The sequence below is a fragment of the Sander vitreus genome, chromosome 16, assembly GCF_031162955.1.
Source record: "Sander vitreus isolate 19-12246 chromosome 16, sanVit1, whole genome shotgun sequence".
In the NCBI taxonomy this organism is placed as follows: domain Eukaryota; kingdom Metazoa; phylum Chordata; class Actinopteri; order Perciformes; family Percidae; genus Sander; species Sander vitreus.
Window position 1 is genome coordinate 9019073 of NC_135870.1, and position 14623 is coordinate 9033695.

Sequence of the window (14623 nt, forward strand, 5' to 3'; positions counted from 1 at the left end):
TTTGGCAAATTTACCGTTGCTGCACAAGATATGTACTCCTCTCTTCTTACTTAACTGCTGCTTTTTTTTTTATTATTATTATTATTATTATTATTATTATTATTATTATTATTATTATTATAGCCATATATCTCTATGCGTATATGCCCATTTATGGATAGTGCTGTACAGGAGCGACTGAATATTTCTATAATTTTTATCACAGAAAAGATGTTATTGTGCGTTTGAGCAAACAAACTCAACAGTGAAATGTCCTTACATGTCCAAATAAAGGAGTAGCAGTTAAATGCATTTTGAAGTTTTTCAAATACACCCTGAAAATAGTATTTGGAACACATGCATGTTTTGTGGTTGGAAACAAACCTGCTGTGATATTTTCTTAAAAGTTTGTTAATCTGATCATTTTGCTGGTTTAAACAAACAAAAGGCTTCCATTCCTGAGGGCTTAGTTGACTGTATTTAAGGTTGTAGGTGCAAGAGTATGATTTTATGTAATATATCTCACTGACTAGTAAACAGGCAAACAACAGAAAGCATGTTAACGTCTCTTGGTTGTTGCTTCCAATGGAAGAACAGTTCAGTCCTTAAACCAAACATCAGCCTGTAGTTCTGTTCTCCTCCTGAGTAACTGGTTCACGACACCAGCAGCTGTCTGCCAGTTTCGCAGTATCTGACACCTAGTCACTACAGCAGCCACTGAAACACCATAGCTACCAAAAACAGCTCCAGAGATGTGACACAACATCTTGTTTTTTTTTTTTTTTTTACACCTTAACATTGAGGGTCAGAGTTATCCAATAAATAACTTTGTGATATTTAAGTACCGTTTCACCCTCTTGCGACACAGCTTCAAAATGATGCGTTGCTACATTTACAAAGTGCTCACGACGAGGATTCTTCACCAAGGTGCAAATTCCTCAGCTTCCTGCGAGGGCAGGAGTATAAAGGGGAATCAGAAGACCTGGGGAAAATGAAAAACAAGTTTAGAACAAATGCACCCTTAAAGCTATAGTGCATAGTTTCTGTCGCCCCCATGAGGAATTCTAAGTAATGACAACAAAACTGTGCATGTCCACATGATACAAGCCTTCTGTGATCGCGCACCCCCACCACCCCTCCACCACACAGTTGCTAGTAGCCAAGGAGGACACAGAGGATTAAAAAAAACATGATGGACTCTTCAGAAGAGGTATTTATCTTCACTCGATTTTCTGTGCACGAAAAGTCACTGGAAAGTTTCTAAACAACAGCCATACTGAGAAATACAGAGAGAGCGGTGTGGAGCTGATAGTCTTAATTAGATTTGTAGCAACTCATTTGGCAATCGCTTAACGGACGTTCATTAATATAAAAAAGTTACGCGCTAAAGCTTTAATGGGCCCTCAACTCAAACACTCAGATTGGATTTACAGCCGTTTATGAGCTGGATGTGCTGCCTCTATTATTCTTAGCCATATTTGCGGCTATCTTAATCTCTGCTGGCCAGAAGGAATTTATGAGCTTATGTGGTTAACGTAAGGGAAGTGGATAGAAAAGGTGCTAGTTCCAAGAGCAGCTCCACGACCATGGCTTCCAGTAAAATGTTACACAGCACCCAAAAGTATATTTAAAGACGTGATTGAATACAAGTCTGTGTATATGAAGGAAGAGGAATGTGAGGTCTGGATTACGGTGATTTCACAGCGTTTCCCAATAAGTAAACATCCCAACCTCTTTTTATCTCAAAGTGCTCTGGTTTCTGCCTCAATCTTCCTCTCTCCATGAAGGCTGTCAGGGTCAGCCGGTGCCACGGTTTGTCTCACTGCGATCTCAGGGCCTCCGCCATAAATACCCAACAAGTACTGCCAGGTCTCCTCTGAGATCTGACCATAGTCTGCACCTGAGGGGAGAGATGCACATAAAAGAAATGGTTTATTGGCTGTCTGTTTTTCTCATTTCCAGCTTTACAACCAGTGCTGCGGTTTACCTTGCTTCAGTTGTATGTGCCCTCCTTTCATAACACCAATTTTACTGTTGTCGATGGGACCAGGTGGCTCTGAGAAAACAAATCATAAAAAGATATTTTGTAAAGGCAGAAAGATGAAGAATTTGAATGCACTACGGTTTGTCTTCCTGCAAGGTCATACCATTGTCTTTGCCCTTCACAAAGCTCTCCCACTCTCTGAACCACTGCATGCTGATGCACAGGATCACCATCGGAGCCTCTTCAGCTTGAAACTCTTTGTTTAGCTACAGACAAGAGAAAACCTGTTCACAACATCCAGCACAAAGCATGAAGACACATTTAAGCACAGGTAAGCCCTTGCAGAATATTGGCTTTTACCTTGATGAAGGTGTCTATTTCCATTTTTCTGCGTTTAGCCAGAGCTTCAATCTCCACCTGGCAGATGGCACACATATACAGGTGGTTCACGGCTGGGCCGCCTCCAAAACTAAGGACAGAAACACCAATTGATGGAAACAAATGAATGTGAACATATGCATTCACATGAATTCCAATCGATGTTCAGCTAAGGCCTTCGTTTACAGGTTTTGCCATCACGCTAAGATCAATTCAGATACATTCTTCTGTTACATTATTGTAGAGCTACATATGTGTTCACTTTGCAGGGACATTTCTTACATATGTCTTCAGCTGTGATTAAACAATTATCAGATTCATTCAATTAAAATAGACCGCCTCTTTTGACATTGACTACATTCCTACTTGTTTTACTTTCCGATCCATATAATCTATTACTTTGATCCATATAATATAGAAGTATTGATTAGATACACCTTCAAAATGAAAATGCTAATGTAAAATGGTAATGTGTTGCATATTTACCTGTTGAAAAGGTACTCCCACACATTCTGAGGAACAATCACAACCAGGTCATCTATGTATTGGTATTTATTAGGAGGAATCCCTGTACAGAAATAAAATGTTTAAATTAAAAGGAGAGATCTATGACCTTTTCTGGCCCGTACTGGAGACCAGTAAAAATTCCAACAACTATGGTAAATTTATTCTCCTCCTACACAAAATCCCCTCCCTCATTCCTGCTGTCCTCTTAGACAGTAATGGCCTGTAACACACCAAAGCAATAAAGTCATGGTTTTCCCAGTAAGACATGTAAACTGGCCAACTACCATAAATCTGAAAGAAACATGAACAAGAATTATTTGTTTTAAGAGCTGAAACATTGAGATGCCATCAACCTCCTCAATGCACCGTCCATAATTCAAACAGCTGAATAATATGGCAAAATAAATATGTGTAGAGAAGGTAGCAACAGGTTTTGGGAAACTGTATGTGAAATGTATTGATTTGTCAGAAAATTGTTTTTGAAAGCCTGAAATGTAAGAACTTGGAAAAATAAATCATTGAGCTAATTGCTACTGATCGACAACATGACTTCCAACGGATAATATGCATTTATTTAGCTGTGAGGTTATTTGCTAATGTCTATTTGTTTTTAAATGGGTACTCAAGTGATTACTTCACAAATTAGAGAACCCACAAGAAACTGATTGATTATAGAATGGTCGAAATGTAACCCCCAGAGACTGAAATCGTCTGACTCAAGTTCCTAATGTTTTGTCAAGCTCTGGATACTACAAAAACACTGGATACTATATTTCCCATAATGCAACTCAAAAGTGTCTCTTCCTTAAAGCCCCAATAGTTCTAGGCTGGTTTTAGGTCCCCTTTAAGGAATCATGTGCATGTTTTCTCAGTGTGATATGGCAGGATTTTGACATCGCACATTTTTCAGATCAAGATTGTATCACACACCTCCGTGCTGACAAAGAAATGTGTGGTTGCTAATGGGGCCTGGTTCGGCGAAAGTGTTGAACTTGTTCAGCCATTCTCTGGAGATGTAAAACTGCAGCAGGCTGGGCTCCTTCATATTGGCCAGAGCCACCACCTTCTGCCTCTCTCGCAGCGACTCCTCGCTAGTTTTCCTGCACGAGTCCAGGAAGAAACACAGTCTGTAACATCATTTTTAATAAATAGATTATGTATTATGATGGAGCTTTTAAATGCTTACCTGTAGAACAACACGTAGGCCTCTGCATTCTGCACCACTGTCTCATGGACCTCTGTGACATACTGGTCATCAAACTCATACCACTGGCCATTGATCACATTCTGACAGTAAGCTATGTAGTGTCCACCTGCAGCACCAGAAAAAGGGTAATAAAAAGAATGTACATGAACATGTACACCACATTCGCTGATTCTCTAAAATACGTTAACCATGTTGAAATAACATTGAGTTATCTCATACTTCCTGCAGTGCCATGGTGACAAATGACTGACAGCAGATCGTAAGTGGTGACTTGGGATGGACTCTCTTTAGCCAGGAAAGGTCGCATGTCGAGGCCTTCTAACGGGAAGGATACGTGGCTGCTAATCTTGAACGAATACATGACCTCGTGCCGGAAGCGTTTCAGGTGAATGCACAGAATCTACACAAACAAATAACACTTCATGAAGCCAGCCACAAGCATAACTAAACTTGTTATCTGCAGCAAGAAGGAGATCATACCTCTGGAAGCCTAAGTACTTTGCAATATTTGACACCATTTCTCAACCTGTAGAAAACGAAATACTGTGTAAAAAAAATCTAAATGAAAAATACCCTTGTTTTAAGGGTTTTTAAAGCATTAAAATGTGAGAAATTCTCTAGTTATAATTCATGTATCCACTTGGATTTACAATACATACTCACTTTTTACATCTCTCACAGCTGTACATGTTGTCCCCTGTAAAAAGAATGGATGTGAATGTTACTTCTCTTTTCTCACCTACACCTGATCACTTAAAAGTTCTGTACTCTATATTCAGAATATTAATAAAGCAGCAAACAAATCTTTACTATGTAAAGATATAGTGGAGTAATGTCGTCCTGAGCAGAGAATGAAGTCACACTCTCTCTCTGTGTGTGTGTGTGTGTGTGTGTGTGTGTGTGTGTGTGTGTGTGTGTGTGTGTGTGTGTGTGTGTGTTGTAATCCGAGCTTCTCTGTTCTTTGTTTTGATGGCCGGTCTGGCCGCGCATGCATGTTAGTGCATGTGGTGTGAAAAAACGCACTGTAGGTATTTCACGAATTTGGTAACGGTTAGTGTGAGCCATGTGTACGAAATCCCAAGTACTGCCCATATAAAAACTAGAGTATTATAGTAAAATAGCACAGTATAGTATTGTTTACCTTTGAGTTCATCTGCAGCAAAGAAGGCAGCGAGGCAGTCCTCTAGGGTCACCATGGGCCCCCAAAACCAACTAGGGATACATGAAACTACGAACCTGTTCAGAGGCATAATATAAAGAGATGTAACCATTACAGCCACAGAGCCTCTTTTAGTCTGTCTCCTCACAGTGATCATACTGACAAAAATGACCTTCATGTGGGTCTGCAACTTGTAATGATTAAATGACCCCAAATGAAATGCTGCCTAGAGCGATAATAGCTCCTGAAAGGGTCTTAGATGGCAAGTTTGAAGGGCCCAAATACACCGGATCTCCCCTGAAAGGCTTGCTCCTCAGATGGCTGTTGAAGCAGGAACTGTGTACCCCCTTCTTCAAATAAATATGCTCAGCACCAAGGCTCTATGGCAGAACAGAGTTGTGTGGAGAAGATATGTGTTGTCTGTTGAGTTTGTTAACTTGGATTGGGCATCGAGAACCTGTTCCAACTTGGAATTGTTTTAAAAATTACGATTCCAGAGGAATCTTTTCTTTATTGGAATCGTTTGGAAGATCCGATTATCGGTTCCAAATTTAACATGCGCAAGTTCGGGTTTTCGTAGCGGCGAAGTGTTGTAGTGAAGCTTTATTTTACGTTGAAAAAAATCCGGTAAAACTGTAAATCACCACTGAAACAAAATAAAACTTTCCTCTTATTTGTGAAATAAGCATGCGACCTGTTTCAACTCCACCCCTCAAAGAATCAAAATCAATAAGAACCAGAATCGAAAGGAAGAATCGGAATTGTTAAAATAAAAACGATGCCCAACCCTATTGACAACGCAGCTCACCTCCACAATCCTTCAGGTATACTTCCTCACAAACCACTAGATTCACCAAACGACATCACCAGCACTGTTATGATGGTGCTTTTGAATTCTGGGAACTGACGGAAGATGAGCAAATATCATGCCGAGGCCTGTCTCTGCATCTCTGTCCCAATATCTACAATGATAAATACAGGTCACACAGGAAGTGATTCTAGTTTTCTACTGAACGAGCAGCATGCAACCCTCTTGTTATCTCAGGAAACCCACTGCTTTGCTGACATAGACATTAACTACACTTTCTACTACGCCGTTGAAAACCCTCTACAGTCATTAAAAATGCAATATTACTCTTCTCGTCATCCAGAGGCTCAGCACTCCGATATTATCCTGGATCAGTGGGTCAAGCTTTTCAGAGCCCTCCTCAGTCTATGTAATCTCCACCAACCCATCAGTCCTGGACTTACTCCAGGACGCCCTTAAAGCCCTCTCACTGCATGAACCACTCAAACATTTGCCCTGAAGGAATTCCTGAATTCTGTTAGGGCACTAACCACCTAACGCTTTTCTTGGAACCCTCTTTTCGGTTGACTTCAATCCTCAGTGATGACATGGATTTTCATAAGAAATTAATTGAGCATGACATCTAAAAAAAACAAAACACTCTTGACTCAACTTGCATTCTTTCTCTGATTTTTGTCTGGGTGGGGTGATGATGACGGGGGGGGGTGACGTGTTCATGTTGAGAATTGTATGTTTTTTATGTTAATCACAAAAAAAGTCATACCGTGTTAAATGAAGCCTCTTGCCAGTAACATGCATCACTAAATCATTTCAATGACCTCAGCATATTAGCGTGCAATCAGATTGATTCGAATCTGCTGAATTCATGTGTTCAAACACGCTGACATCCTCCTCTCCTCTGACAGTTTAACATGGCCCACTGACCGGCGTATGGAGTCCATGATGTAGGAGATCCAGCCCTGCGAGCCGTAAGTTTCGGGACACACGCCTGTTTTGACTGGAAGGTTCTGATGTATAGAGGAGTGGAGCTTGGCCAAGTCCTCTTTACCAGGAATAGGGAGGGACAAGTCTTGGAAGGTTTCCACTGTAGTAGAGACCTGTCACACATTTATAGAATTGGTTTACACAGCATGCCTCCATCAGTGAGAGTAGAGCTTTAAACAATATGTTTATAAAATATAAATAAATGCTAATCTAAACGTATCAGTGTGTGGTCAATGAAAAATCATTTCACATCTGTGTTTTAAAAAAAAAAAAAAAAAAAGCATATGAGAATAATACTAAAAAAATTTAAAAAAACAATCTCAGTGGTTAAAATGTTAATTGTTCAATTAAGATTTTCATGCATTTTGTTAATTCTAATCATAAAAAATACTGAAATGACACAATTGCACCGACATACTTTCATCTAAATTTCACAAAAAATATAGATATTATTTATCAAGTAAATATACTGTGGTTTCTGACTAAATATGTGGCTCCCTCTGGTGCTAAAACGGATGAACTCACTCTGTCACAGGTTAAACACTGGACCAGACTGAGGATGGAGCCGTCAAAGATGTCAGAGATCACACTGCGATAGTGAGACTGTTTCCTCTTCCTGGCACTGAGCAGCAGCTGAGCTGGAAGATTCATGACGCGGAGGAGGATATTAGAGGACAAACTTAATATTGTTGATGTCGTTGGATGAGGGAAAAGCAGGCGAAAGAATGTCTGTGTATAATGTGGCGGACAGAAGACCACCACTGTTGGCTGCATTAACACCAAAAATAGAATAAAATGTTGCTGCAGATTCTGAAAATGCCCTTACCTTTTTTAAAGGAGTATGCAGTTCCTGCAGAGCGGAGGGGGCTGGAGCGAGGTGGACTAGAGGACAGTTTGGGATGCAACTCCTGAAGGGTTCGCACAGGACTGCAGGGAGTGGACTGGGACTGGGTCATTGACGCTTCATTGTCTGGCTCTAGAAAACAGCAGGTCGGATGCAGAGAATTGACAGTTTTAGAGACATAATTCACATGATAGGGATATAAAGTTGAAAAATACACTTTCATAATCCTGCTGGCCTTATACCAGAGGTGTTGCTGCTCAGGCTTTGCCCTTGCCCAGTATCAGATAACTGGTTATTTTCTTGGCTTTGGACCTCAGTGTTTGTGGTTGGCGTTAACTCCTCTTCCTCTCCCCTCTCAGGAACCCCCTCCTCAGCTGCTGTATCCACATCAGCGTCCTCATCCATCTCTTGCGAGCCTCCACGGAGGGGTGAGCCAGACACTCTCCTTTCCTTCAGCCTCTCCTTTTCCGAGATCACCCCGCCGGTACCGACGCCCACTATCCCCCCTGCTGCTGACCTGACACCGTCACACTCATCCTGCAGTAGGAGCTCGCCGTCACCCACTCCTCCCCCCTCCCCACGGTCACTGCTGGAGCCAGAGTCGCAGGATAAGAATTCATCCTCAGACGGGGAACGGTCTTCGTCTCTTATCTCCTCCCCATCACTTCCCTCCCCGCTCATGCTGCACTCTGCCAGAGGCTCCTTCAGCTCTTCGTGTAATTGGTCCATCAGACAGCGCAGGAACTCTTGAGTGTCCTGTAGCAAGAAAAGCACATTGCATTCACCCAAAAGGAGGATGCATGAGTGTGTCTACATGTACACAAACACAGACAGGAGTTTTGCAGAGATGGTGACTATTTCAAAACAAGAAGATAGACAGAGAAATGTGTGAATAATGTTGTATGTGTTGTTTGCAACAAAAAAAACATTTTTCTACATTGGTAAGAAGTGGTACAAGAAGGACCTAATCATACCCACTGAAGACAGGTCATTTAAAAACACTTTTTGACTTTATCAGTCAAACAAAACCAGACACTTCCAATCAAACATATAATAAGCCTGAGTAACATGAAACCATTTCTAAACATAATTATTGTATTACAAAGAATCAGACAAACTCCAAGGTTTCATTTGAGTTGTTTGTGAATTGTGAGAAATAATTCAGTTTTTCTTCCTTCCACAGAGTCCGACAAAGTCGCAGATGCGTTTTTTAATGTTTCTGCATGCAGATTGAAGGTATGTTGAGATATAAGTTTAGCCTAACTTGGCTCAAATACTGGAAATCTATTGGATCAAGAAGCCTCTCTAAAGTTAAAGGAATAGTTTGACATTCTGGGAAATACACTCATTTGAGAGTGAGAGTAAGATGAGAAGGTCGATACCGCTCACATTTTTGTGTGCAAAAATAAAGCTACAGGCAGTAGATGGTTAGCTTAGCTTAGCTGTTTCCCTCTACTGCGCTAAATTACGCTAACTACTCCTCCTCTGCAAGAAAGCAAAAAGCACATTTCCCAAAATGTTGAACTACTGTTTTAAGAAATACACTAATAAACCTCTCTAAGAGGATTGAATGGACAAACATAAGTACATATTGTAGTTTATGCAATTATAAAGTCGCTAATGTCGCGATTACCAAAGAAATTTTGTCATATCGATCCTCCTGTTTTATACAGAGAGATGTAAGAATTTGTCTGGTTCTGGGGATGTAAGCAAAATACTCAAATTCTCCAAAAACTGAAGTGAAGTGAACAACTCAAGTCAAGCCTTTGGTTATTAATAACAAATGTAGTTGTTAATAGCAAAAATAACAGTAATTTTTAGGGAATGTGTGAGGGAGATACACAGGGGTTCACAGTTTAGAAATAAAAAGAACAAGACCGTATCAAGCTGTTGAGTGATGCCAGGTGTAGTTACCTGCTGGCTGCTTGCCCCTACCTGCTGAGCGTAACCACGAAACATGGGGTTTACTAGTTTGATGCCATGAGACAGACTGGTAGGCACGACATAGCTGGGCCTGGGAGGGTAGCCGCCATGAGAGTTAGTTTAATATACTGTATATGATTCAGAATCATTAGTACATAACAGTCTCGTATAGCTACATTCCGTCACTTGTATCGAGTCATGTATGTCTTGTATGTGTTTATTACCGTTTTTTATGCCAGAGTTCTGAGATCAGTTTCTGGTAGCTCTTACAGAGAGCAGGCTTCTTATCGGTCCGGACCAATCCACTGCAGTCCAGGAAGAACTGAGTGAGAGGGGGACTGGTGAGGAAAGAGAGGAAACAATTGTATCAACACAACTGCCTAACTAAAAGGAAAACGAAATAACAAACAGAGAAAAAAGAGCCACACCCCTGGTAATTGACCAAATATAATGACAGGAAGTGACCTCACCAGTTGGACAGGGCTTGAAGAGCTGCATTCATGTAGCAGGAGTTACCAATATTTTTCATTCCTGTCAAGCCTACAAACAGGAGAAACAGACAGGTTTTTTTTATTCCCAGAGAATGCAAAAGTGTACAAACTAAGTAATTTAGATATGAACATTTTTTTTAGAATGAAGGACACCACTACAATCATACAGGATCCCACCCAACCCCTCCACCAATCCTTTCAGTTATTGCCATCAGATCGACGTTACAAAGTCCTGTTGGCACGTAAAAACATATAAAAAAATCCTTCATCAACAGTCACACATAGGCAACATTTCCCACTCCATTTAGTCTTCTTTTTACACTGTTTTGCACTTTGCACTGTTTGTACTGTCAGTGTGTTTACACTGTTTCTACATATACGTATCTTATACATATTTAATGTCATTTGAGCTGCCCGGTCAAAAAGGAATTTCTGTTACTCGTGACAGACAAAGTTTTTCTTATCTTATCAAGAGATAATTATCAATGCTATTCTAGATTAAAGGAAACATGCCTAGTAACTATAGCCTAGAAATCTAGACGCACCCTAGCGGCAGCAAATTAAATTTGCAGCCAGGGGAGGGGTCTAGGCACTAGGTTGGCTTGCGAGCTGGAAAAACCAAACTCTGATCAGGCCAATCACATCGTGTATAGAGTCGGTGGGCGGGCTTATGGCTGCTGCTGCTGCTGCTGCTGCTGCTGCTGCTGCTGCTGGGAACAGCAGTCTTCTGGAAGACTTGGAGTTAAGCTTTTCTTTGAAAAAAGAACAAAGAACGGCACAGAAATCATTCTTAAGAAAGGAAGATGTGTTCGGAGCTTTCCCGCCCTGATACGGCAAAAGTTTAATCTATCGACTAGCCCCTCGGATTGAGCCCTGCCAATGGTGAGTTCACAGAACCAACATCTTGATGTGGGTCTGGCTTGTCAGGCTATAGTAACTATTCTTAGGACTAAAATCAATTATAGCTTATAAATATGGCAGCTGTGTCCTAATAGCATGAGCACTTACAAATTTGGGAAATTAAAATGCACTGTTTAGAAAAATAAAGGTTGACAGTACCTCTGGGTTTAAGCTCATCATCCTCTGAATCGGAACCTTCTTCTTCTGCCACAGCAATTGGTACTGCTTTTAGTGGGTGACCTACTGGCTGAGGAGCTGCTTCCTAGGAAATAGATTAAAATATACTATAAATATGAAGGGGAGTAACGAATAGGTTTGTGTGAATTTGAAATGGCAGTACTAGGACTTTAAATGGGAGACAGGTGCGAAGGCATACCTGCTCTGTGGCTTTACAGTGGTGGGGAGCAGCAGGTACAAGCACCAGCGGAGGCCTGTGCTCCAAAAATACCTCCCGCTCACACACATAACACCAGATCCTGAACGTCGTCAGGTTCACAGTCAGGTTGTGCTGCTTAGCCTAAAGGAAACACATTCGCAATCATTCAAGGGACTCGATTGACATTTTTCCTCCCGTAACCATCCACAAGGAGACACACGGACAAGAATGTTTTGTTTAACAAGGTTTTACCTGTGCATGCAGGGTGCTGTGATCCGAAAAAGACTCTCCACAACCAACATATGGGCAGTCACTCTACAGAGCAGAGACACTGTATTAGATAGGCTTCTGAATCCTCTCTTCTAGCTTACAAAGACATTACGTCACAATATCTTCCTGTCTTGGCTTAATCTTTAAGTTAATTCCATACTAGAATGTCAGAGTCTAAATTAATAGCTGTAACTGCATATATTGTGCACTTGTTTGCCTGCCTAAGTTTGACAGCTACTACTGATTAATTATTAAGCATTCATCTGGCCTTCATCTGGCCTTCATCTGGCCTTATCTAAAATGCAGCGCTAGTTGCGCTTGCAGTAATCATTTATGTGACAAGGTGCACAAACCAGCAAAATAACCCCTGAAAAGAAAGATTCAAAACCTTTTAAAGGACCTTACCTGCAGACATGCCCACAGGTTTGGGCCCCCTGCACCACAAGACTGGCAAGTCCCCTGCAGCATGAATATAATCCAAAGGAACAAAATAAAATATTAGAAATGCAATTAGAAAGACACTCAGGAAGAGTGAGAGCTGACACAAGCAAGGATGCTTTTTCACTGTCAAATACCCAACAAAGACAACATAGCAGAGCAAATATTCCAACTCATGTGGTTATTACTAAAATGGTACAAGGCTGCTACAACAACATTAAGGGATGTGTAGGCCATGGCACACACATCCAATGACCTGAACTGGGCTTCTTTGACATTCCAAGTAAATGAATGAAAACCCACCTTGGATTTCTGGAGGAGGTCCTCCTTGGTTACCTCTCCTATGGAGTCCAGGTGAGGACAAAGCTCTTGTTCAGCCATAGTTACTCACTCTCTTCGGGGGGACGTCTGCTAATTTGACAGGGCAGTAATAACAAAACGGTAGTTATTCAGGTGACAAGGTGTTGTAGCTAAAGCTAGCTTCATCCTCTCAACACAAAAACACGATATGCACCTATATAAATCACACGCACCTCGTTTCTGACTGACAACGGAAACATAAGTTACCTATAGCTAGTGTTGTTGAGACCATCCTTTCAACCCCAATACTATGCCACATAATCTAACAACTAAAAGGCCTTGTGTTTACCAACGAAAGCTCAAAAATCTCATTACTGCAGCGATGACAACCGCCGTTATGAATGACTCATATTTACCAACAGAAGCAGCTGCCACGATGATAATCGCTATTTTTCATTCTTCTGGTAAACAAACCATACTGGATGCGGGCAGGCGACAGTATGCTAGCAAGATATCGAGTAGCCGAGCTGAGAGCCGCGACACCCCGGCCCACCATCCCCAAACAACTCACTCCCCCTACCATCCACAGCACGGCTCGGCACGGCACGGCACGACGCAGGGCTGGAGGAGGAAACACGGAGACGTCCGCCTGACAAATCCAGCCCACAGCGATGTGCTGAAAAAGAAACCCCCCTTTTCATTGATTTTGTCTTGCTAGTTGTGTATCTTCGTAATGTATTTGATACGTGTAATTTAGTAGAAACTAGTATTCAAATAGATTTGAACGTGTTTATTCATTAACGGTAAAGAGCCCTGTTTACGGAAGTGACGTACGGAATTTTGTACGTCGTTTAAATGAGTCACCAAGTTCTCTCAATAAATCTATTGCTTCAGAAAATTCAGATAGCGCAGCAGTAGGCTACTTCCATAGGCTACTTCAAGGAATAGTTTGCCATTTTGGGATTTAACTTTACGAGTGCTGGGGGAACGAATGTGGATTTTTATATATGTCAATGGGATTTGCCTGCCCAGGGACTGCTGATCAAATGTAGCTTTTGAGCTAATTCTGGGACAGTCTGGTCATTGTCCCTGTTATAATAAACAAAGGAATAAATAAATATTCGTCTCAAATTCAATCCATCCATCCACACAAATGTAAAACCAAGGATTTGGCCAGCAGGTGTCACCATTTTTTTTTTATTATAAAATGCTTTACAACATATTCTAAAGTTGTGTAAATTAGACACAATTATTAATACTGTAAACCCAAATAGCAATTTCCTGCCCTCAACATTGTCTCCACATTCTTCTTGCTCTGTTTTCTGTAATTGTGTGATTTTAAGTACATTGACTTTTTATGGATTTGTATTGATGTATCAAAGGGTCCACATATGTAACAAGGTCAGCAGTAGTGATTCCCAGTTACCAGGTGGTAATTAGCACACACTGAAATTAGATTATTTAAATGTACTGTTTTAAATGCTGATGGAGTTCAGATGGGCTGAACAGGTGAGATCAACCCTAAATACTCATGTAGTGACTCTATAAGCACGCACAAGCATTAAGATATGTACAGTTAGTCATCATCATGATCTACTGTATGAACCTTTGTCCACTAATTAAAGAATAGTTTGTAAAAGGTAAAACATATCCCATTGGTGTGGGTCCCAGCACAATCAGGTATCCCTGGAAACCAAAAAGCAGACACATTGTCAAAAGAAGCAGTAAAATATGTAAACTAGATAAAGGTGCTTGAATTAGAATAGACCTATCACAGCAGACATGTTATAGTAGGCCTATAGGAAATGTACAGGTGTTACTAATGTTGTATTCAAGTGCCCCAGTAAGCAGTGTTGTAATGTAACAAAGTACAAATACTTCACTACTGTACTTAAGTAGAATTTTCACGTATCTGTACTTTACTTCGTTATTTATATTTCTGGAAAGTTTTACTTTTACTCCACTACATTGCCTAAATAAAATGTATGCTTTCACTCCACTACATTTCCCCTAAGCATTACTCGTTACTACAAAATAAAATCTGAAGAAATTTGTTACACTGGAAAAAAAGCAGG

At 40.8% G+C, this 14623-nt stretch overlaps 1 protein-coding gene and 1 long non-coding RNA gene across 5 annotated transcripts; one reads left to right on the top strand and one right to left on the bottom strand.

The window, feature by feature from the left end:
* Positions 1 to 438: 438 nt before the first annotated feature.
* usp20 (ubiquitin specific peptidase 20) lies at positions 439 to 13220 on the bottom strand. 4 transcript variants are annotated; one of them, XM_078271067.1, is made up of 25 exons: positions 13129 to 13220; positions 12552 to 12656; positions 12216 to 12269; positions 11793 to 11855; positions 11541 to 11681; positions 11324 to 11426; positions 10244 to 10313; positions 9998 to 10111; positions 9765 to 9864; positions 8093 to 8606; positions 7833 to 7982; positions 7532 to 7644; positions 6947 to 7119; positions 5197 to 5291; positions 4719 to 4752; positions 4536 to 4581; positions 4275 to 4455; positions 4035 to 4161; positions 3779 to 3948; positions 2828 to 2909; positions 2324 to 2432; positions 2127 to 2229; positions 1967 to 2035; positions 1711 to 1879; positions 439 to 961 (listed from the first exon to the last, which is right to left on the bottom strand). In XM_078271067.1, exons 2-24 carry the CDS (start codon positions 12627 to 12629, stop codon positions 1722 to 1724), a joined length of 2847 nt encoding a protein of 948 aa, XP_078127193.1. In that variant the 5' UTR covers positions 12630 to 12656; positions 13129 to 13220; the 3' UTR covers positions 439 to 961; positions 1711 to 1721. The 4 variants fall into 4 exon arrangements, with proteins under 4 accessions (XP_078127193.1, XP_078127194.1, XP_078127191.1 ...); XM_078271068.1 differs by lacking the exon at positions 13129 to 13220 and adding an exon at positions 12965 to 13057 and having other exon boundaries at positions 9786 to 9864; XM_078271065.1 differs by lacking the exon at positions 13129 to 13220 and adding an exon at positions 12965 to 13057.
* Positions 10925 to 14547, top strand: LOC144531122 (uncharacterized). The gene is made up of 2 exons (XR_013503195.1): positions 10925 to 11146; positions 12971 to 14547. It is a non-coding gene; the product is annotated as an uncharacterized LOC144531122 (long non-coding RNA).
* Positions 14548 to 14623: the final 76 nt, after the last annotated feature.